At 40.8% G+C, this 23,343-nt stretch overlaps 1 protein-coding gene across 4 annotated transcripts in view; it reads right to left on the reverse strand.

Moving 5' to 3' along the window:
- SLIT3 (slit guidance ligand 3) overlaps positions 1-23,343 on the reverse strand; it is a 617,690-nt gene that overhangs the window by 172,397 nt on the left and 421,950 nt on the right. For all 4 annotated transcript variants that reach the window (XR_011144002.1, XM_068960054.1, XM_068960053.1 and 1 more), the window contains 3 exons: positions 20,856-20,927; positions 17,094-17,257; positions 4,032-4,173 (listed from right to left, as the gene is read on the reverse strand). Coding sequence is in view for 3 of the 4 variants with exons in the window: in XM_068960054.1 (XP_068816155.1) it covers positions 4,032-4,173; positions 17,094-17,257; positions 20,856-20,927 (378 nt within the window). In the remaining variant the exon portion in view is untranslated. The remainder of the gene's footprint in view (positions 1-4,031; positions 4,174-17,093; positions 17,258-20,855; positions 20,928-23,343) is intronic.

The following is a 23,343-nucleotide window of genomic DNA, read 5'->3' on the forward strand; positions in this document are numbered from 1 at the left end:
GCTGCGATCGAGTCTGACCAGAAGCCTGGCTTTCACCCTTTCTAAGTACGCACAAGCTTCTCCTTTTATGATAGATGCTGTTTTAATATACTGAAACGACTATATCGTTCACTTATCAGCAAACCCTCAAGTTGTATTTCTGTTGCTATTTCTTTTTTGGTAAGTGCCTCCAGCTGCTTAACACCTGCTTTCCTATGACTCTATGCAGACACAACTTTTCCAGGCTTATTCTCACGTGTTTCTCTATAACATATGCTAGCCATTTTTCCTCTGAAAAACACTACAGAAGAACCACTTTGTAAGTCGAGATTAAGCAGTCCATATTCCTCAGCTCCAATATTTTGTAAGCCATTCTTCCTGAGTTGATAGGGCTGCTGCTGTCAGCTCCCCACCGAGCTAGCGGCTTTATAAAATAAAATGAATTACATTTCATACATTCCAGCTACCTGTTTTATGAAAAGGGAAGGCTGTGATACAGCTTTCTAGCTTTTTGGAATTCCTTTATTTAATAATAAGCCCGCTTGCAATGAGGGCCTTCGGGATAATGCGTTTTGGGGAAGAGGTGTAACAGATTATCGTAACAGACCTCCAAGTCACATATGGCAGAGGTCAGCAGCAAGTGAAAATTAGCATCATGTGATGGTTGTTTTGTGGCCTGCGGCGAGTGAGTTGCCTGTTTTGTGATAGGTTTTTATCAACAAAAACAAATTGAGGACTTGTTGGCAGCTTCACCAGAAAAGGTTCTGCCTGCCCATCTTAATGGAGGAAGGAAGGAAGAAGGCAGAACACTAAGATTTTCAATTAATACTGAAACACACGGTAAAATATAGGTCGCCTTTGATAACCATGCTAGAGTAAGAGCTGCACGTTTCATTTTTGTGGGACAGACTGTCAGTCAAGGGGTCCTACCCGATACAGTCTGGCGTACTGAGAAACACCGAGTTACAAGGAAACGCAAGAACTGAGACGCCATCAATGACTGCAACTAATCACCAAGCAAAGGAGCTTGGAAACGCCTCAGGTGCCAACAGGGAGCTGAGGAAAGTGCCGTATTTTAATACTAGCACATAAATATTACGAATGGGCTAGAGCCCATAGGGAGAAATGTATGTGGAGTGGGTATTTACAATGCCAGCTCAAAAGGGCTGACTGAAAAATACACCATCTCAAATAATAACCATCGGACTTTTTGTGCTGCCGTCCATCTAACAGCAATCCAGCACTGCCGTTTGCCAGTACTCCATATTCCTTAAAGGAGGTTAGCTCTCCAGAGGAAGATGAGGCTCAGACCGTAAGATCAGAGAGCCCAGGGAGAGGCGTTCGGGCAGCCCCCCGCCGCGGCCAGCGCTTAGACGCCAGGCCAGCCACGGGGGCTGCATCCCAGGGGAGAGAGCAGCAGCGTTGCTCTGCCAGGCAGGTTGCAGCATATACTGAGAATTTATTTGGCCCCATAGCTATCATGTTACAGGCCAGAGACTATTTTTCTGCCTATCATATCAAATCAAAAGACACTCATTATTCCATGTGTAGCTGGCACCAGGCCTGTGGATGGATTTTATATTGAATAAGCCCAGCGCAGCCTCAGACAAACCGAATTTCTGAGGGCAGGTATGACAGAGTTCTGCATAAAGCAGAATCGCTGTCTTGGGCAAAGGAACCGATGTAGGGATTTTTCCAGGAAAACACTGTGGCAGCTTCTTCTGTCTTTCCAGACACAGGTTTTTTTTCTGTGAAAATATTCTCTCCTCAAACTAGATGTGAGAACGTGTAATACTCTGCCCTTGGATTAAGGTTAATTGATTGCTTTTTTTCACTCCTACTTGTACAAAATGAAAACACCGTTCTACCAATAGGAAAAACTATGTGAGCAATGTCACTGGCTAAGACTCATTCTGATAGGACTACTTACATTTCTTAATATGTATTCCATAAAAATGAAATCTTTACAGGATTTATTCCAATAGAAAGTGAGCAATAAATGTTTTTATGAGGGTTAGCTCATGTTACAGTCTGAACATACTAGTCACAGATATTCTTTCTGCAGAACTATTCCCACCTGACACTCTTGGGAACTGCAAAGGATATGTGCAGGGTTAGAGTGATTTAAGAGCTTTATCTATGGTCAAAGACCAAAATAAGTACTGCCCAAAATGCAAGAAGTCTGACGCATCTGAATTGCTAAACCGTGTGCTAAGAGCTTTATTTGGCGATCTATGAAGCTATGAGGTTGATTACCTCCAGATTAAGAAAGTCTCCCAAAATGTTGCGTGTCTCTTGACTAGCAACCTCACCATCTCAATTTAAAGGCTTTCCAAGTCTTCCTTCACTTTCTGCTCTCCTAAGGAGCTCTTCTAATCTGCTTTTACTGCAAGTTACAGAGGTTAGGTTTGTGGGCTGCAGCAACCAAAAAAGAGACAGCTCTTGATATTGGATGCTATTGTGGCCACACAAAAGACAAATATTTTGACTTGCTTTCTCACACTGCCACCGGACACACCAACATCAGCACTCCTGCGGATACTGCTCTCCCTGTGACTTTCAGAGTCCTTGCATGGAGCCACAAAGATCTCCTGGTTTCTGCTAGCATTTTCAGCACTACCAAACAAAATTTTACAACTCCTCTCCTAGCCTCGCCTGAATTTGTGAGCGAGTCTGAACCAATCTCATCCTCTCTCTCTTATTACTGAACCATTCCAGCTGCTTCTGAAAAAGATATTTGTACCCTAATTGACAGTACTGAGAACACTAAATGTTTAATAGTCTTAGTATGCCAAACGCAATTTATACTTTCAGGATAATTTACACCCACCTTCAGGAGTAGAAACAGAAATATCACATGTACACTTTGCATGTAACAGAATATACTGGAAATCAACACAACCAATACCTTCTGAACCTTTTCCCCAAGGCAGACAAGTGAATGAACACTCAGAACAGCTTGTGTACAAGTTTATATTTCCTGCAAATATTTTCACATGCTCTAGATACCTTCCCAACAATGTTAATTTTAATATATTTATGCTTTGCATTAACTCTTTTTTTTCATTTTTTAATATCTCTTTTTTATCTAGGTGCAAAACCAAGCATAATAAACCACTTCTGGCTGTTATGATGAGATAGCAATCAAAACAGTTTTGAGGTGAATCTTAAATTGTAAGCGACTTGGAGGAATAGTGGTATAGAGCAGATCACCAGCAAACAGTATGGCACAGAACCTTAATTGGCCATAACCCTCACAGTCTTGGCAGTCAAATATTAAATCACAGTGGGCCAGGCTACATATGAGCAATTCAGCTACATTTTATCCCAGTGAATTTTGTGATATAGCAGTATTTCTACAGCAACCAGAAGGTGCACGAGTGCAGCGACTACACAAATAGTTGAATCCATTCTATTAAGATTGTAAAAGCTCATAGGAAGTGGGTGACCTCTGCATCACAAACACCTGAGCAGAAAAAGAATTGCTCTGCATTCCCTATGGACTAACCAAAAGCAATTTGGTTTCATGTAACATTATTTCATGACCGTGGTAGTATTAAGTCATAAAAAATAGATGATTACAATTGCTAAAGCTACAAAAGACAAGCAAGTCTGTAAAACCAGCATCTGATCTCACAACACAAAAAAAAAGTAAGTAAAATGTTTAAGAATTGGGAATAACGAATTGTGGAAGGCAGAAAATAGAAGTAAAATCAGCAAGGACAATTCATTCTGATGTCAGACTTCACTTCATTGCACGTGCATCCTGCCTAGCTCACAAGGAATCCTCCCATTTCTTGGAGAATTCATCAACTCAAAATGAAACATTCCCATTTGATAAAGACACACACACAAAGGTGCTATATATTTTCTTTTCCTGTGTTTAAGACCCTAATCGCAGATTTGTTAGATGAAAATACGATCTGAACTTCATATGCCAAAAAATTCATCATGTTTGGAGGTAGGGCAACGTCACACCATAACTTAATTTACATTAAAGGACTAAAAACGGAGTGATGCAGCAAAGAACGCTGAATCACATTGGCACTTACATTTCCCAAATGTCCTCTGGTAGGTTAGCTGGAATTTCTACTAAGCCCCGTCCTCGACAGTCCACTACGTTGTTGCTGCAGGTGCAGGCAGATGGGCAAGTGATGGAACTGGCACTGCACGATGGAGCTTCAGACTGGGAACCTGAGATGTAACAAAAACATTACACGTTAGTTCTGAAAAATGATCGCCTGGGACTTTACCAATAAAATACATCAGCCCCTGAGTTTTCCAGTTCCTTTACTATTTTAAGTAATAATTTATTTGGATTCAGTGAATATAATGTGCTATAAATCAACTGCAGAGAAAATGTACGGGACATTACGGTGTTCTTATTCTTCCATCACTTCCACTCTATCGTAACTTCCTTCTCTCATGGACACTTCTTTGGTCCATCAGCTGTGATCAGCCATATCAGTTCATTTGAAGCCAGATTTAGAAAATAAGCCTAAGGATCAAGGAATATTCCCCAAAGTTGCCTTTGCCTATGCGTTTCTATTACGCTAACACCCGTTAAGTATTTTTACGTACTGAGAGAAGACGGTCATCAGTAATAACTTATGGTTTTGATATGAGATAACCTGTTATGGTATAAAGACTGGAAATAAAAGCTAGCTTTTTACAAGATCAGACAATTCAGTTAATCGAATCACAAAAAAGAATTTATAAAGAATGTGATTTCAACCCTTCAAGTCATTTATCAATCTAATAATCCCACTGAAAGACAAGAAGCTACTTACAGGGCAAGGGTTTAGCATGAGGATGTTGCTCTATATACATTCTAATCAGCCCATTAGATACAAGTTCAATTTACTGTCATTAACTTTTTTTTAAAGCTGCAGCACTTACTTCAATTTTACTTCAATTTTACCAGTCTTTCGTAAAAGATTTTGGTCTACATGCACACACACATAAAATATTTTTGCCACATCGATTAAGGCTATCAAAATGAAGCAGTTATTGACCTCTTTACGGTGAGTCACATTTTCAAAGTACATTTAACACAAGCAGCTTCAAGTCCCTTTTTGAATTATGACCAGATACAGAGGGCTGAACGTTTGTACTGCAAAGAAGAGACAAAATACTAATAGAAACAGGAAAAACTGCTTCTTTTTGAGATTATAGCAGATTACAATCAGAAAATATATTCCGGTCCTTTGGTTGGAAAAATTAAAACACTTATTAAAACACTCTATATTTTGGCAGATCAGACCTCAGAACTCCAATTCAGGCATCTAGAAATGAGGTTTTCAGAGGTTTTAACACAGTATGCATATGCGAGCGTGGGTGTAATATAGTACAAGTTGTAGCTACTTGTATTTAAAGATGTAAGCTAAATGAGTTAAAAACGTACATGTACAAGAAGCAAGGCAAGCAGCTCTCTTGGGTCTGTCTTCTGGATAGAGAAGTGCAGGGCAGACACACCATCGTTGTGAATTAATAAGAGTCCCTTCAAAATGAATGGAGCTCTGCCAAACATCACCAACAGCTCTGCCAGCTCTGCCTTTCACTGAGTCTAAGATTTCTGTAAGATTTTAACTGTGTAAGTGTCCAAACGTACTTTCCATTGCCCTCAAATGGGCACAGGCCTCTCTTACCTTACATAAGAACAAAAGCTTTGTTCTCACAATACAATTACACAGGGTTTTGCTTTCTCTTTTCCTCTGACCACATGGGGTATGATATCCAAAACTGTACCAAGAATGAGGTTAAGTAAAAATCAGTGATTGCGAGTCTTTAGGGACAGGGAGAAATGCCTAGGATGTGCAGGAGCACCTTGGAGCAGCACTCGGTCTCCAGAAGGTACCAAGGATGCCTGCAGCAAGGTCAGATCTTCCACATAGGCTTTACTGTACAAGTCTGACGTGCTTTCTGAAGAGATTCTAGTAATATACTACCTTTTCATTAGGCTATAAGACCCAAAAAACCTGTCATGCATTGCAAGTTAAGTTTTAAGAGTCTGTAGCTGCTGGTACTGCATCTAAATCAACATCTGTAGAAGATTCAGTGGAGCAGAGCTCATCGCCCCATGTTTGGTGAGATGCAGTATTGCGGAGTGACCAAAACTAACGGTACTGTTTGAAAGGAGGTTGCGTCATCCACTCTGAAAAGCTGGAGAAAGGACAGATACAGCAACTTTGCGTGCGCAGAAAGCAAGCAGCAGCAATAACAAGGCGCTCATTAACACCGCACTACAGCTAGGTATCATGAAAAGTCCTAGCACGTTTTCAAGTGGAGAGACTGAAAGCTGTGTCAGAACTTTACTCATGCCGGCCAAGGAGACCTTCAGGTCCTCTCTGAACAAAGATCGAATAGATAGTTGACTGAAGCCAACAGGAACCCTTTCATCTACCTGGAATTTGGACCGAAAGACCTTTACCTGTGCATTTCCACTAGGAAAGTGGAGCTTGTACATGAACAGAACACTACTGATTTAAGGCTGGATAACGACTAAAAAAATCATCATTTAGATAACCACAGAGGTTCACGGAGACAAAACAGAGAAAGCAACCATTACATCTTTATTTTTAATGCACACGCAACAGAAATGGGATAAAAAACATCAAAGTTAGGTAATGATATGGAATCTAAGCTTAAAGTGAAGGAAAAAAAGCAAAGCAAAAAGCAAAGCAAAGAGGTTGTCTGTGTGTGGACTCTGTTTTCCATATATAATCAATGACTATATTTCTCATTTCAGTTAAAATACCCTGGAAACAGGAGTATTTCTGTAAACCTAATTTCTCATTATAAGCTTGAACTCTCTGAGTGGCCCAAAATATTAGGTAGTCCTGTCACTGTAGAATTATATACTGTGCTAGGAGTAAAAATACTTTTGGTTCCGTACTGAATGCAGCCCTTTATATTTGGTTAAATTATTTCCTTTTGATAGGCAAAATCAGATCTAGATTGTACATCTCTGCAAACTTTAGTTATATAAAATGACTTTATGCACAAATGGATGATCACTGTTATCAAATGGTTTTGCTTATGTTTTTCTTTTGCAAGAGACAAAATACTATATTACACATGAACACTCCACAGCCACTCAGTCCATATGTCATCAGCTTTTATATGAACAATCATCTGCTGAGCTAAAGATTACTTTAATCATGCTGTAAAAACAGAATTTGAAAACTGATTTACATTAAATTGCAATTAAATGAGGATGCATGCTTAGCTCCATGGCAAACCTGTAGAATTAAACCATCAAAAAAACCAAACAGAGTTTAATCAGATATTTGTATAGCTGTGGAGAGATGCTAAAGAAAGGACTGGTCAACAAAACAAGTCCAAGGAGACTATGGAAATTGAAGTTCTGGAAATTAAAATGTGGATATGATTTTCATATGTATACACAGGGTAAGAACAAAGAGAGACCAAGGGTCCAAAGGCAATACAGCCTCAAATTAAGGATACTTTAAATCTAAAAATTAATTTTCCTTTTGCTGGCAATACTTGCTGAAATGAAAAGACCCAAGAAAGGCATAAATATTTTAGTGTTCCTTTTTGTGTCCTTTACAAGCGTAGTAAAGTCCTTGTTATACGAACGCTACGAAAAGAAATGGCCGCAGAGAAGCCAGCGGCATGCACAGTATTTCTCTTCTGAAGTTCTCCTTACTATCTGTCATCTTGTCATTTCAGATTTTTTCTGTTACACAGCAGCACTAGTTCACCACGTTAATTATAGGTTTGTCTAACAGATGAAAATGATCAACCCAGTTATATATTTTATTATTAAAACCAACACTAAAAAAGTGGAAGGCAGGATAGGAGTCAAAATTAACAAAAAATGTTACAGTTTTTGTGCCTCATGTGGAAGGTAGGATAGGAATCAAAATTAACAAAAAATATTACAGTTTTCGTGCCTCTAATGTAACGGAATGATAGCCTCAATGATTACAGTATTTAATATCTGGCATGCCATCAGCCTGTACCACTTAATTTAACACTCTCAGACTGGTTAGAGAGAGAAAGGAGAGACTTAGGACCTAGCAGTTTACAGAGAAATTAAGTACTCTTTTCAAATAAGCATCTCATTGGCCTCTAGCCTTTCAAGAGCAGCAAACAGACTGAAATTATGATTAGAATAGAATGGTTATGGAGTTTAAAGGTCACAGGCATTTAAAATAAATTTTGCAGTGACTAAATAAACCAAATAATCTCATTTGCACTGGCGCCCAATTATGGCACACTAAGCAGTGTGCTTTATTATCTCCTCACCTATCCAAATGCCCTTACAGCAACTCTTCTCCACCAGCAAAACGCTAGTTATTTGTCAAAGTATTGATCGATTTTAATATCAATCTGACAGGATGTATTTACTAGTTAAAAATCTGTGGTGACTTTAAATCATTTTAAGTATGGCAGACAAGAAATTATTGATCAATAAACAAAACAGTACAAGCATTGCAGATCTGTGGATATGTTATGACCTTCTGCAGTTTAATAAAATGACCCACTGGAACTTTTTTACAAAGCAGGGACAGTCAGTCACTGGCATCTGAAATCAATTACTATTACATGAGCTCTAATACGGCTTTTACTAGAATCCCAGTAACATGACCTCAAGAAGATACCTAAAACAGATGTACCGCTCCTGACTAAGTGTGTGCATTCCCAGTATTAAAATACATTTGTGTGTGTGTATAGTACGGTGGAGAGATACGGGCAAACCAATCACAACTAACTATCCACAAATTTAACATTCCTTGTTGATGGCAAATATGCCACTGAGGGAGAAAAATTTGTACAAATGCGTTTGTTCCACAGGAACGTACAGCAAATGGTTTATGCAAATATTGCCATCTCTGGTCGTTCAACTGCTTTTCACCGCGCACAGCATTAAGTATTTATGACTAGTGGTTTGGACACCTGATTGATGATGAAAATACTTACCATCAAGTTCACGGTATGCCAAAATATACTTGTCACGAATATTCATTACTTGATTCAAGTTCACTATTTTGCTGAACGTTCCCAAACAGTAAATTTATTTGTTAAAAATTCATGGCACGTGAGCACGACTGTGCTGTAGGCACAGTTGACACAAATTGGTTTACAAACAAATACTTAAGAATAAATAGGAAATAACCAACAGCAGCAAAAGGAAAGGTCTGGCATAATGAAAAAAGTCTACATTGTTCAACAAAAATATACTTCATGTATTTCAAAACATACCAGTAAAGTAACACCTAATGAAAATCAGACATTACTTCACATTGTCTTACCCGAAAAACAATATTTTTTGTAACTATTTCATTAGTAACAATAGCCCAAAAATTGCATGGAGTTTTTCTAAATGAAATGAAAGACGGTAAAACAAAGGAACAGGCTAACCAGTAACAGCTGAGGTTTGGTAGGTAGGTTTGTTCTATTCAAGGATTAATAAAAACTGCAACGAAGTTGGGATTCACTTTCCTCAGACACCCTGAAGTATGAAGTGTGACACATCGAAGTTCCAGCCGTTGGTCTTTTGTAAGAGCACTTTGGTAAATTCAAGGTGTTTATGGTAAACGGAACTTAGAGAATAAAAGTCTTACGGACCTTCTGGCTTACATGCTTACGTTTGCTTGCAAACACAAGGAATGAATTCAATGAGCCAGGCAACCTCCTTCAGTTTGAAAGCAAAGATATAACATCACTAAATTTCATTATCAATAAAACAGAAATTCACATGTATCTGACACTGACTGTATGTAGCTCTGTATTTGCCACCTATTCCTTTATGGACTTTGGCACTTTCTTCATAAGTAGTTCTATGGCTTCTTTTTATTTAAGTATCCATACATGTGCTGCCAACTAGATACACACCTCAAACAGATACAGATAAAAATGAAGAAGTCCATAGATTTGATTCAAAAGTTTGGCCACATACTCAAATCCAACCCCGATCCTTCATATTTAACAGTACTACTCTCCCTGAACTATAGCTCAGAACAGGGCTGCGGTACCAATCTGCGGCACCATACAGTGCCATGAGGCTTTTTCTGTCGTGTATCAAAACGTTATGATCGTACTAGTAATAAAACAAATCACTATTTTTGTCTGCTAACATAAAAGCTAATCATATGATTATTCTTACAGCATCAGTTCAAAAGCCAAATGGCTGAATAATTATACCCCAATCTGCCATCATTAAACAAGCATTAAAGAACTACAGAGGGAAAGCGAATTCCACGCTACTTCAGGGAAAGAGAATTCCATCACAAGCGTAATTAGACTGAAAAGGTACGACATAATTTCCTAACAGTAAAACTAAATTTACTGTAATTTAAAGGCATTTTTCAGCTTTGGTCTTCAAAGAAATATTAAATGTCTGAATAAATATGTATGTATCCCTCAGATTTCTAGAATGGTCCTCAAAATAAAAAAAAAACTCTGTAAGTGTCATCTTACACGAGAAACGATCCAAGCGTATTCCTAGGTCATGAAACGACATAGTTGCAAATGCCACAGGAAATTTAAATTGGTAGTAAGAAACTCGAATTTTCACAGGTGTAAACAGGAACCTTCTTCCATTTAAGAAAATGGAAATAGAAAGTAAACTCGGGTAAACAGCAGTGAGTATTTCTGTGACCCTCTTACAGGATTTCATTTCAGGACCAGCTAACAAATGTGTGGTATTGAAATGTCTCCTTAGACTAGATCTCAATTTTAGTTTGGGGAAGCAAATTATAGCAGGAGGCAAAAATTCTTCAGAGTTCCACAAAAGCTTTCTAAGAACATATTCAAAACACAATTTTCTCAAAAGGCTTTAAAAGTCACATAACCCTGAAATCCTGCCCAGGCTCCACTGTAAGAGCACTCACTGGATCTTCTGCTGGTCTCAGAAAGTACGAAGCAACTTAAGAGTGACAAAAAGATATTCTTTGTCTAATATGACCCACAGGTCACTCGCTTGGGAAGAGGTCAAAGACCCACCAAATAGCCAAGCTCACTTCAGAAAACAGTGAAGTAGCTGTACATGGAGGATGTCAGCATGGCAGAAGACGACTGTTCAACATACACACAGAAAAAGGCTTCCCCTTCCCGCTCGGCTTATCCAGCTTCCGGTGACCATTAAAACAAAGGGCCATTAGCAGCCCTTCTCTGCGTGAACGGGGACGGGCCGGCATGCCAGAGACCGCTCCGTTCCCTCAGGGGTAATTGCTCAGCAATAGCAAAATCTGCAGCATTAGCAAAAATTCCTTCCCCTTTAGTTTGCAGGGAGCACCAATTTTCCGCGCTGGCAGTACCTCCGTGTCCCATGCTGAAAGGAGCAGACCTGCTGCTAGTTACACAGATATACTATCGCACAGAGTCTTTTAAACAGGAGCAGATGTGGGGGAGCTGCCCTCCCCGCACACTTTTCCTTTGGCATCTTTTGAACATTCTCATTAAGATAACAAGCTGGAGGAGCGTTATTTTATTAGTTACTCATTGTTGGTTTTCTCCTCAACGATATGCTACAAAGTTATTAAGAGAAAAATGGAGCAAGACAATCTACTGAGTTTTGTGGTCTGAGGCAGAGAGTAACAGCTATGTTTTAAGACTCTTTGACCTACCTTAAACAAATAAATCTGCTTCCTCATTAGCGCTACCAGTCTGCATTAAGCAGCAAGAAGCTAACATTTTTTCCTCTTAATTATACCTCAGCTGCAGTTTCACCTTATGAATCAGAAACTCTAGCTCTGAAATTGAGATTTGGATCAATCCAGTATTTTCTTAAAATCAGCATCAGTTTATTTAGCCAGAAATCACTAGACATTTGGTTCTGATCATGATTTCTCTCTGGCATCAGTTTCAGACTGATGTAACTCATAATGACCTTTAACCAATTTCCTCCACTATTATGCAACTTAATTTTCTTCAGGTTCTTGTAGCATCCCCTGAAGGGGAACTAAGGATCAGGAACCAGGAAAAAAGTCCAATTTCTAATGAAAAAGAGAATGATCTATGTAACTAAGTTCCTTCTCTGCAATTCTTGTTGCATTATTAAACTTCCTTAGAAAAACAGCTAAAAATTATGTATCTTAAAAGTACATCTTGCTAAATTTCCTACTTGCAATATATACGGAATTAATCAGCTCCAAATTAATTTCAAGATTTTACAAACTGATGAGAATTTGTGGCTTCTTAGGTGAGAAAAGCATATATTCATTAACTGCTGGAAATACACATCCCTGGTCTGTTCTAAGAAATCTCATCCAATCCTCATAGTCCATTTCAAATGACGCCCACTGTAAAACTTCTCAAGGCACTGGCAAGAACTGTCACAAGCCTGTCTCGGGCTGGACCTTCAGGGTCAGCACCAAGCTTCAGCGCACTGCCTGAGTCCTGGCAGCAACAGTATGGTAGAAAAATCAGTTTCATTCCCATATCCACTGAAATCCACCAAAGGCCTCTATCTGCCCACCTACTAGAAGGTCTCTTGCGCAAGCAGCCGCTGAGAAATGACGACATTCGAGCGAGCTGTTCTGACAGCATCTAGCTGAGGACAGCAGTGGTTGGAACATGCCACTCATCTCCAGTATGAGATACGACGCTCTGGAATCAGCCTGCTTTATTCTTAGACATTCAGTTCAGATGCATATTTATTTTTACTGAAAAGAGGAAGGCCCTGGCCTGCTGACTGTGCAACCTCATAAACCCACTGCCTCCATCCGCAAATGCAGGTGACAAGGCTTCGTGACTTGACATAACGGATCAGCATGTACACCAACCTCAGCTCCAACGAGTAAAGAGCAGGTAGAAGAAAAATCCAAGAGCCACAGTAAAACTTACATAAGAGAAGAAAATGAAATAGAATGACTATCCTGAGGGGAGAAAGACAGAAGGAAAGACAGGGAGGGACAGACAGAAAGAGGAGAGAAAGAGAAAACCCAATTCAGCAGTGAAACATCTGAACATGGCAAGGAAGCTGGTTTTGATCCGGGCAAAGACTGGAGGGCTCTAGCTGCTACCAAGCACCAGTCAGCAGCACCTCCAGATGCTTCTCTGCAAGCTCAAGGAATATAAAAATAAACAGTTCCCAGGCACCACAGCGAAGGCAGTATTTCAGCTGACACTACATCTCTGCTTTGTGTACTGTTCCTCTTGTGACTGCACTGGGGCAGTGAATGGCGAGGTTATGGTGGAGAGAGAAAGGAGTTTACTTGGAGCTTATCCACTGGGGCACGCACCCTACAGCTGTCACACACTACCCCTTCTCCAGCAGACTGTCCTAAATGAGAAGTGTATCGTGAAGCACTTCCCTGAGTTCAGCTGTGCAGAGGAAGGAGCATGCCTGGAGGTTTCTTGGGGAACAGATGGCTTTAAGGCAGAGCTCCAAGAAGGCTGCTCCGTCAGGGGTGGCTCTAGAGGAGAGACCCTCCTGCCAGGAGGAGGCAGCTTGCTTCAAAAGCCAGCCAGAAGGCTTGGGGTAGTGACGGGAGGGCTACCAGGACCTCAGCACAGCCCAGCGGTGAGGGGCCACCTGTCTCCAGTCCTCTGCCATCCCCACTAATGACTTTTCCCTGCCCACTCAGCAAAACAAAGCCGATCAAACATATTTGCAAACCTTTCTCCAGGCAACTGCACACTATTTAATACCTTTACCCTCAGCCTTGAGCCGGATGCTCAAGGGCATGGACCAGTAAAATCTAGAGTCGCTTTTCCACTGCTTACAATTTGCCTAGAAGTACCATTTGCATTAGCACTTTTATCACTTATGTGCACATGTTGATCAATATTTTTGAAAGACTGAACTCTCAATTGACACAGGTATTTCAGCACATAACTCTGATTTCAGCAACAGGATCTCGAGGGCTTTTGCACCTAATGCTTATACACAGTTACTCTACAGGACCAGTGGTGTGGTGCCCCAGAAGGAATTAAGCAACCTGGGCTCCAGTTATAGCATGCATCTGTCAGTGTTTTACCTCTTCCAATTTATGTTATACCTCAGTAGATAGATAGGATTTAAAATTTACTCCATAAGTAACATTTGTTGTAAAATTTTAAAAAATGCATTTTTGCATACCGCTCAAAACAACCAGAAATCATTTTTTTTCCAAGTATCCTTTTCTTCTTCTCCCAAATTATCCTCTGCATTTCATTCTCCTCTTCCTGGTTGAAGCTTGCAACAGCACAAGCTTTGAATGGCAATGCTCTGATGAAATTCCTTTTACTGTGCAGGAAAAGCTGAGTTTTCTTCTCCCGTGATAATATTCCCACTGCCATAAAAACAGAAGTGCTTGAAACTCTAAGCCTGTACTGAAACAGAGTAGCTCAGTACGTTGTATTTCAGCACTCCATAACTATGATGCAAAGGTGGCTTTCACTGCCGGCTGGAGGCTAGTTTCAGTGGTTCATTTAATCTTAAATGGTGTAAAATTCTTTTGCAGAGGGACAAGTTCAGTTCACTGCTCACGTCCTGTCCTAGTCTGACTTCATAGTCAAACACGACTAAATTATGCTGTAAAATCAGAAATAAAAATTGCAGTAAGGACCTGGGAAGGTTTATCTCCTCTTTAAAGTACCTACCTATGTAGGCCTTTGTGAAACTACCAGGTACGAAGTGGGCTTCTCTGCTAAATCTTCCCCTAAAATGAGCTCTTCAAATGCACTTCTTTTTCAGTATATTTATTTAATTTTCCAAATGTGAGATAAGGGATACAGTTGATGGATTGTCTCTCACTGGAAGTTTCTTTCCATTAATTTTTATTAATTTATTTTTTTAATAAAAAGCAGCGCAACCTTGACAGTTCTCGGAGAGGGGAGGGAAAAAAAATTTTAAGAAGACCATGTCTGTCTTTATGTTCTTGGTCTGAAAGCACTGTTTAACAACCTTTTCTCTTTTGGAAATCGTGATCTATACAGATAACTCCATCTGGATCAGTACTGTCCACTTGACATTTCTCATTTGACAGTTCATATTTCCCCTCCCGATTTAAACAATCCTTTTTTCTTTCATTTCATTCTATCATAAATCCCAATAGCTGAGCCCCATCTGAAACTTTTCATTTCATAAGAAAGAAATACTGCAGTTTCATCTTTGGTAAAATGAGATTTTGCTAATAGCTTAATTCATGTTTCCATTTATTTTTATCCTTCTCTCCCCAAGATTGTTATATCCTTAAACTTCTCTTTTGGTTCAGATTTTAATGTAATTTTTCAGACATTCTGGGCATCCTCAAATCTCCCAAACTGCATGTACGTTGCAGGTGCTCTTGAAAATCATGCCACAAAAATCACTGCTGCAGGACTTTTGTTTTCTACGTGCCTACTACACTTCTCGCGCTCCTCCGGGACTGGGAGTTAATTTATCATCCATGGTACAGTTAAGCTTGAGATCAAACCCTCATCCTTTAGGTACAGCCACTTCTCCATTGTTTATGGTCACATTGTCTATGGTCTGAAAGCACAGAAAAAAGGCATTCTTAAACACGTCTAGCACCAACACTCCTAGAGAACTGCCAACAGCTAACCCCGGTACCAAGGAGACAGCTCCAGAGAGTGGACACAGGGAAGGCAACAGACAAGTGAACAAAAACAAGCACACAGGAGATTAACAAATTCTTGAGAATCCTGTTACTTAGTTCTTGTATTTACTCCCTTTTGAAAGAGTTATGTGTTTACAAAAAATACCTAAAAAACAGCTAGGTCAAATCAGTTATTTTGGTAGGTGCTATACTGTAACATCAGGTATGGTGCATTACAGTACAACAAAACTCTCCCACAAACTAAATTTGTGCTTCTTTGACTCAGACTCTAAGATGACTCCAGGGACTTTCAGGCTTATTATGTGATATGCTAAGTGACTTCTATCTATTTATTTATTTTTCATTTGGCTAATCTGCTGTGAAATAATCTAAAATACTTATTGAACAAACTAAAAGGGATCTACAGACCCGGACGCAGTATTGGTGCTATTACGGCTGCTGGGTGCTCACCTGGTAGACCTGCATGCTCAGGTCCTGTCTGATCCAGGTCTGTGTTCCCAACTGCCGCCTTCTGTGAGAGAAGTGACCAGAACCGTACCTCTTTCTTCCCTCTTTCATGCTACTTCCATGCACTAGGCTCATTTTTTAAGCTCAAAGTCCTTGGCTAGCCTAACTGCGGACACCATCCAGAGTTATGGATGACATACAAAGGGTGGCTGTAACGTTTCTGTGTACCGGTCCATCCGCCTAACTTCTTACAGGCCTAGAGCCATGAAACAACACAGTATCCAAAGACTTGCAAGCTATCAAGATTAGGACTCATGCCATCTTCATAACAAGCTCCCTTCCCTTTTTACTTTTTTTCTCCCTCTTTTGCCTTTTACTTCTCTTTTTGCCCTGTAACTGTACGCAATATTCAATATATACAACCGCAAAAACTTGTGCCTGGTATCTTCCCTTCTTTTTTACAATATATTGCCATGCCTTTGCTCTCCAAATCTCTTCCTTTCAGCCAAATTCAGAGATTTCTTCTTCCAATTATAATTTCTTTTTTCTTTTTCAAAAGACAATGCATTTCTATCACAAAAGAGCCAAGTGCTGTTCAAGCGACTTGATGAACAGGCCCAATGTACAGCTACATGGTTCGTGGGTTGGCTTGGTGTCATCAGCATCTTTCACAAATGAGGAAAGTTAGAGAGGAATGAAATGCCGTGGCTCGCTAAGGACCCTTAGATCCTATCCTAGGGATAGGATCTGTACCTCTGGGTCCATAATCCAGTCTTTTATCAACAGATTCAGATTAGCGTTTGCTTCTTCCTTTCCTTTGTACTTCAGTCAGCTGTAGAGCTCTTCCCTTGAGAAATACCAAATTAGCCCCACTTCACTGATTTCTTTATGTTGATACTCTTGCCAATACTACAGCAGAAAAAATCATGTCAGAACAGAATCACTGACCAAAATACAGCAATGCATATAAAGCTGGAAAAAAAATTAACAATTTGATATGCTATCGCACAGTTGAGCAACAACGCAACCAAAACCGCCCTGCAACAGAGCGGCATTCAAATACAACTAATACAATAGTCTTCCATTCACTGTTTGCATGTGCATTTCAATATAAAAGTGTCAGACAATAGGCAAATGAAGAATTGGTATCATTACCAGAGCAGATAAAGTCCTTTTTCTGAACCTCGGCCACAAGGAAACCCCGGAGGCTTACAGGTGCCAGGCAGAAGGTGAACTGGCCGATGGTGCGCCTCTGCCGCAGCCAGTCGGAGAGCCAGGCCAGGTGGCAGTCGCAGTGCAGGAAATTGGAGTGAAGCCGCCTGCAACACACACAACCGCCCTGAAGTTACAAGTGGTGCTTCGACATAAGACATAAACCAGAGCAAACACACACAAGCCTGCCTGCCTCTTTTCTACAGCCTAAGTAGGATCACTGCAGGTTACCGGTTCCAGCTGAGTCCGGTGGTGACTGTCTGTGTTGCCATATCATATGCAAACAAACACACATTTGTAAATTAATGATTTAGAATGTCTTCGAAGGACAAAATTAAGTGAGTGTGAGATTATAACCTTTTAAGAAATACAATCACTTTTAATCGAACATAATCTGTAGTCTTGATCACCAGGATACAGATCCGTCATGAGTTGACCATTCTGGAGAAAAGAACAAGCAGAATTTAAAATGCCTAGAAGTATCATTTTGCACTACCTTTTGGGCTGTTCAGGTTTTGGGGCTGGCATGCTTGAGAAGGAGACCATTTAAATGGGCTGACAACCTTAACAGCTTGCCTACTAGAATATATTTCTGATAATCATATTAATGAATACAGTGAGAAACAAGACCTTTCACAGCAGTTGGAAAGCATGATACCGCAGTTCCCTGGGAACACGAAAAGCATTTTAGTGACTTAGTGCATTTCCAGTTTACCTTTAAAGAAAAAAATCTTTTAAAAAATAATGCAATTGTCTAGCTCAGCAGTCATTCGCGAGAGCAGAGACAAGAGGAGACCTACCATTAAACAAATAAGTATGGGGGCCATGCTTTAACATAAATAAAGCTGTTTCAAGTCAAGGAAAGCAGATCAATAAAAACTAATTCCTGTCACTTCCAATCAAGTCTAAAAGATCAATAAAACTTAACAACAGAAAAGATGGTTAAATAAAAAACGCTAGCACGGAAGAGCTGCTTTTTTAAAAGAACTCCTCTAGTGTTTCAAATCTTACTAGCGCCTTTTTTTTTTTTTCCTGAGGAGTCACGCTGAAGTCAAATATGTTCTTTATTTTTCCTTCTCTCTTCTTCTTCGATGAGCAAATTGTTTTGAGAGCCACGAAGGAAAAGCTATATAACCTCAGAGCTATCACAGTGCTGGCAGCTGCAGCGTAAGCCGCCCCAAACGCCCTGCGACAGGGGCTCCGCAGGGTCCGGGAGGGGGGACCCAGGAAAAACCGCTATCCACGCGGCCCCGGACCTCGACGCGCTGGGAACGAGGGCTTGTCCCTGCTTGGGGAACATTCACTCAAGGCGTCCTCTATAAAAGCTTCTAAAAAACATGAGCAGCTTTTTGAGAAGGTGGAAAACTGATTATCATTTTTAAAGAATACTGTATCGCCATCAAACTGTAATGAACATCAGTCCTGATCCACTTGGACTGAATCTGAATCAAGAACTAAGACGTTAAATATTATATCTTAGCCAACCATTATGCCTCACACTGCTCTCCCTTCCCATGTGAAGTTTCTTATTAATGCACGAGAAACAGGTTATCAAGTCAAATAAAGCTTGGGGAACTAGAGAAAATATTAGAATATTTCCACCAAAAAAATATATATATATTTATACAAATATTTTACGTAGAAAAATAAAGGCAAATCAGTTTTACGTTTGCTCAGACACATATTAGCTGCTAGGGCATTATTCCCTGTTTCAAAAAACCCTTGGCTAAACCCAAACAGGATTATCCTAAAATCTGAAGAGAAGACATTCAAAAAGTATTGAATATGTTCCTACCTATGTAATGTTGCTTTATGAATAATTAATAATTACCATTAATAAAATATTAATTGTGAGAAGTGATGGGATGACTTGGGGATAGAGGAAGAATTTTAACAAAGAAGGAGCAGCACAAAAAAATAAGAAATACTATTTGCTTCCTGTGTTTACCTTATATTAATTGCTATTTTGATGACTTTTATGCCTCTGATGAAACAGATGGAGGGAAGCAGAAAACTAAACCGTTGGACTATATTTCCGCTGGCCTGTCTAAGTTTTTTAACCTCTATATTGAACTGCTTCGAAGGGTACTGCATGTTATTTGGCAGTCTTTGGAGACTGAAACATCCCACTCGATACTGATGAAACCTCCTTTAGAAAACATAAGGTGAATGAATACAAATGCCAGTTTTTTAAAGGTGCCCTTTTAGCCACAGACCCTAAATTAAATTTCCAGCAAATCCTTTTAGAGTGGGTCAGCATTCATGTTCTATAAAATGTGGCTCTCAGAATTCAATATAAAAGCTTCCCTTTATAAATCCTATTTATGACTTCCTTCCCCCTTTTTTTTTTTTTTTCCCTTAATTACAGCAGAGGGGGATTAGTCAGTGCAAGTCTCCAGGGAGCTATATACAAAGCCATCTCCGAAATTAAACTAAAAGGAAAACGGCAGAAGGCATCGAGCCCTGGTACCAGACAAGACCGATCCGAAACAGGCAGGCAAATTTTCCGGCCGGCTGCGGTAGAGGGAGGCGAGGCCAAGCTGCAGGAGCCGTAACCCTACCCCTATCGCCTTGATCCCTTCTCGTCCAAAAGACAAACGCGCGCTTTCCATTTAATTACTTACACTAACATCTGTTAATGTCATCCTTTCAGGAAGGAAGTCAATGTAAATCAGAGGTTATCTCACACTGATTGACACGAGCAAGAGCCATTTTTCTTCAGTTCAGTTAACTTCCCTAGAAGAATTTTACAAATACATACGTAGCCTCCCTGACACGCTTTTTTTTTTTTTTTTTTGAGTAGCCTGAAAATTTTTCAGCCTGGCTACTACTGCCCTTTCTTTGCTGTTAGGACTAAACACATCTTGGTTTGTTTTACATTTTGGAGTAAAACCAAAGAAGCTTTCTTTAAACATAACTTTTCCTGAAGCTATATATTCCCTAAAGGAATTTAAAGGAATATTTTATTTAAAGAAAATGTTTTGGGTGGGCTATCGCTAAATTCCACAAATGTATACAGTCTAATTTCAATGTCTTTGTATTTTGCTCTACTAAAGCTGGTCAGAACTTTTCCAATAGAATAATATCCAGCTGTAGAAACAAAAAAGGGTTTGAGGTAAGAGAAGATTTTATGGAAAATGCGTCAGAATTAGTGAGGTTTTGTTTTGGAAAGGAAGTGAAAAGAAACTTTCTTTTTTTTCTTTCAAAACAATTTCTTCTTTCAGAAATTATTTTGAATTTGAAAAAAGAAAAAATAGGATTTAAACATAATGTATTGGAAACTTAAATAATTTGATCCATCCAAGTGTTTTTTTGCAACTCTGGCAATATTCTAGTTTGGAACAAATTCTGACATTACAGAATTTCCCACAGGAGAAAAGTGCCAGTTTCATAAAAATCAAAAGCTTGGTAAAACTGGATCTTACCTATAACCTGGGTAACGCTGGGATGAATCAGTGCAGGGCCTGGGGGTGCCGGGAGCCCTTGCGGCCCCTGCCCACGCCAGGGCCTCCCCTGCCCCGGGGCCCCGGCCCAGCCGCCCTGGGCAGCCCCACCACCCTGGCCCTCAGCCTCAGGCTTGTTGAGTCGTCATCTTCCACCAAACAGTTTAAACTGGGAAGAGACTGAAACAAAACTGCTACAAAAAGCCAAATATTCAAAGAGTTAGCTCACACCGTTGTTGTTATTTTCAAAGACGTTACTTACAGAGTCCTGATCTTCGGCATGTGATTGAAACTGGTAACAGGAATGCGGGTGATGTTGTTATTGTTGAGAGTACTGTTAGGATGGGAAAAAAAGAGAAGAGAATAACAGACTGATCAATTATTTACATGTCTTCGCCAACACTATTTACAGAAACAAGCTGCTTCAGCTCTTGGTAATAAATCTGCCTGGCTGCAAACAATAAGGCATGCTGACAAACACCTCCAAAACAATTTGTGACACGTCAAGAAAGATATTTTTAGGGCAAAATAGCCAATAACTGCATACAAATGGAAGAAGATTACCACTTCCCATGTCCTGCTCCGAGTAGCGAGAAGTATGGGAGATGAGTTTTTATCTGCTAAGGGAACGGGTTCAGGCTTCATTGGCTAACCTACCACTTTGTCTGAAAAACCGCTGCAACTTGACCGGAGGAACATCAAACTTATCCAGCACAACTTCAAAGCCTTGGACTTAACCTGTTCACTCGTCCACAAAAAGGGAGCTGTTGCCTCTCACAGGCTTGTTAACACAGCCGGCTTACAAGGACGGACAGCTCAGATTGCCCTCTGGAAAACGCACGGATGGATGGGACCTGTTTGCCTGGTTTCCTGATGAAAAAATATATGGCTAGTGGAACGGCCCATAATAAAACATTTCGTGCCCCAGGCGGGGAAGGATTGCAACTGCTCTAGCAAAGCAGAGCTGAAAGAGAAAACGATCTGAGCTGCTGGTCGGGACCCCCTTACCGCTTCTTTTGGTAAATGAACCGACTAGATCATCATCAACCGCGTGCACCGCTCTCATGTACGTAGCTCCTAATTATACCCCTGACTCTCTAGCAAATTAGAAGCTGTGAAGTTTGTCCAGACGGCACGGGAAACGCGAAGTGCTCCAACCGGGCCACTGCCACGCTCGGGGGCTCCAGCACTGCAAAGGCAGCGGCCCGGCTTGTCACGGGAACTGGTCCGGCGAGGCACCACCACCTACAGCAGCAGCAGGTTAAAGCTACGTTAGATGATACCGTAGTAAGATCGCCTTACTGGCAGCTAGGAAGACGCCTACGCGGCACTGCGCGGGGCAGGCACGCTCAGGGCAGGCGCGTGCAAGCCAGCTCTCGCGCAGGAAGCAGCATACTTGCCCGCGAGCCTAGCTGGGATTTCAGCCTAGCGCTCTACCAGATACACGCAAAATCAATCTGGAGCCAGCTTGGAGCTGACAGACCCATGTCAGCAAGCTGGGCTTTGCACCACCGCAGCAAATTACCCTCGCCTTCGGCAAGCAGCACGCCAGGTGAGCTCTGTCGGCGGCGGCAGGGTCTGCCAGCCGAGCCGGGATCTGCGGGAGCTGTCTGCTGCCAGACCCGGGGCGGCCACAAGTCGCACCAGGTCCCGCACCAGACATCTGATGAGGGTTGGAGGCCTTAGTGCATCACGGCCCGTGATGTGCAGCATCGATTCCAGACCCTTTGGAAAACTTGATCATGTCAAAAACAAGACAAGAAACACACAGCTAAGTTTTGGGAATCTAGAGATATATGAAACTAAGGACTAATGTATTTGATTTCACAATGTGAAAAGCCTCAAATACCGTATATGGCAAATTTACTACTGTCAACTTCTGAAGGAAACCTGAGGGGAAGCTCTTACAGGTACTGGCCACCTCATTTCGCAGTCCGTGCCCCAAAACCTCTACACGCCACTGCCACCGACTTACTGCCTGCAGCTTCAGCGCTGGAAAGGTCGTCTAGGATGGGAACCCAGTGAGTATCAGTGTACCTCTCCGGGGCCGCAAAGCTCTGTCTTTGAAGCTCTGTTAATGTCATAAGGACAACACGAATGCCCCTCTGTGCCAGCTTACAGGGTGTAAAATGAACTGCTCTTTCATACAGTTATTACTGCTTGATTACCTAATTTAGCCAACGAGGCAGGAGCGAAAGTCTTTTGTGGACAGCCAACCAAATCCAAGCACATGCAACAGAACTGCAAAAAGTGAACAAAACCTCTTATAAGGGTGCATACATGTACGCACCAACACAGACCCACACACCTCAATGTGTGTATTGATTTGCTATCTGTGGTTGTGTGTGCATGTTTACAAGTTCAAGCAGGACTCAAACTGAATTTCTAATTGCACCTGCTCTTCTTCTGTAAACATAAAAATACAATTCCTTCTCTGCCTCCGTTGCCTATTCCATAAAAATGAACCGTGCAGCTGGTCATAAGTTTTTAAGTACACATTGATAAATAACAGTCCCATGTAAAGTCAGCTCACAAAAATTAAATCACATCCATAACTGATGGCTGAATAGGTCACGTAGGGCACTACAGCATTCAAAAGAAGCCATAAGAATTCAAGGGAGACTTTCTATTGATTTCCAAAGGACAGGGATTGGATTCAGACAGAATAGAAAGTGACAGCAAGCGCTGGTAACTGCGGGCACAGGACGTATCCCTCTCTCCCAGTGCAATTCTTCATCCGGATGCTGAAA

This window comes from Struthio camelus, chromosome 13 (assembly GCF_040807025.1).
Source record: "Struthio camelus isolate bStrCam1 chromosome 13, bStrCam1.hap1, whole genome shotgun sequence".
NCBI classification, from domain to species: Eukaryota; Metazoa; Chordata; class Aves; order Struthioniformes; family Struthionidae; genus Struthio; species Struthio camelus.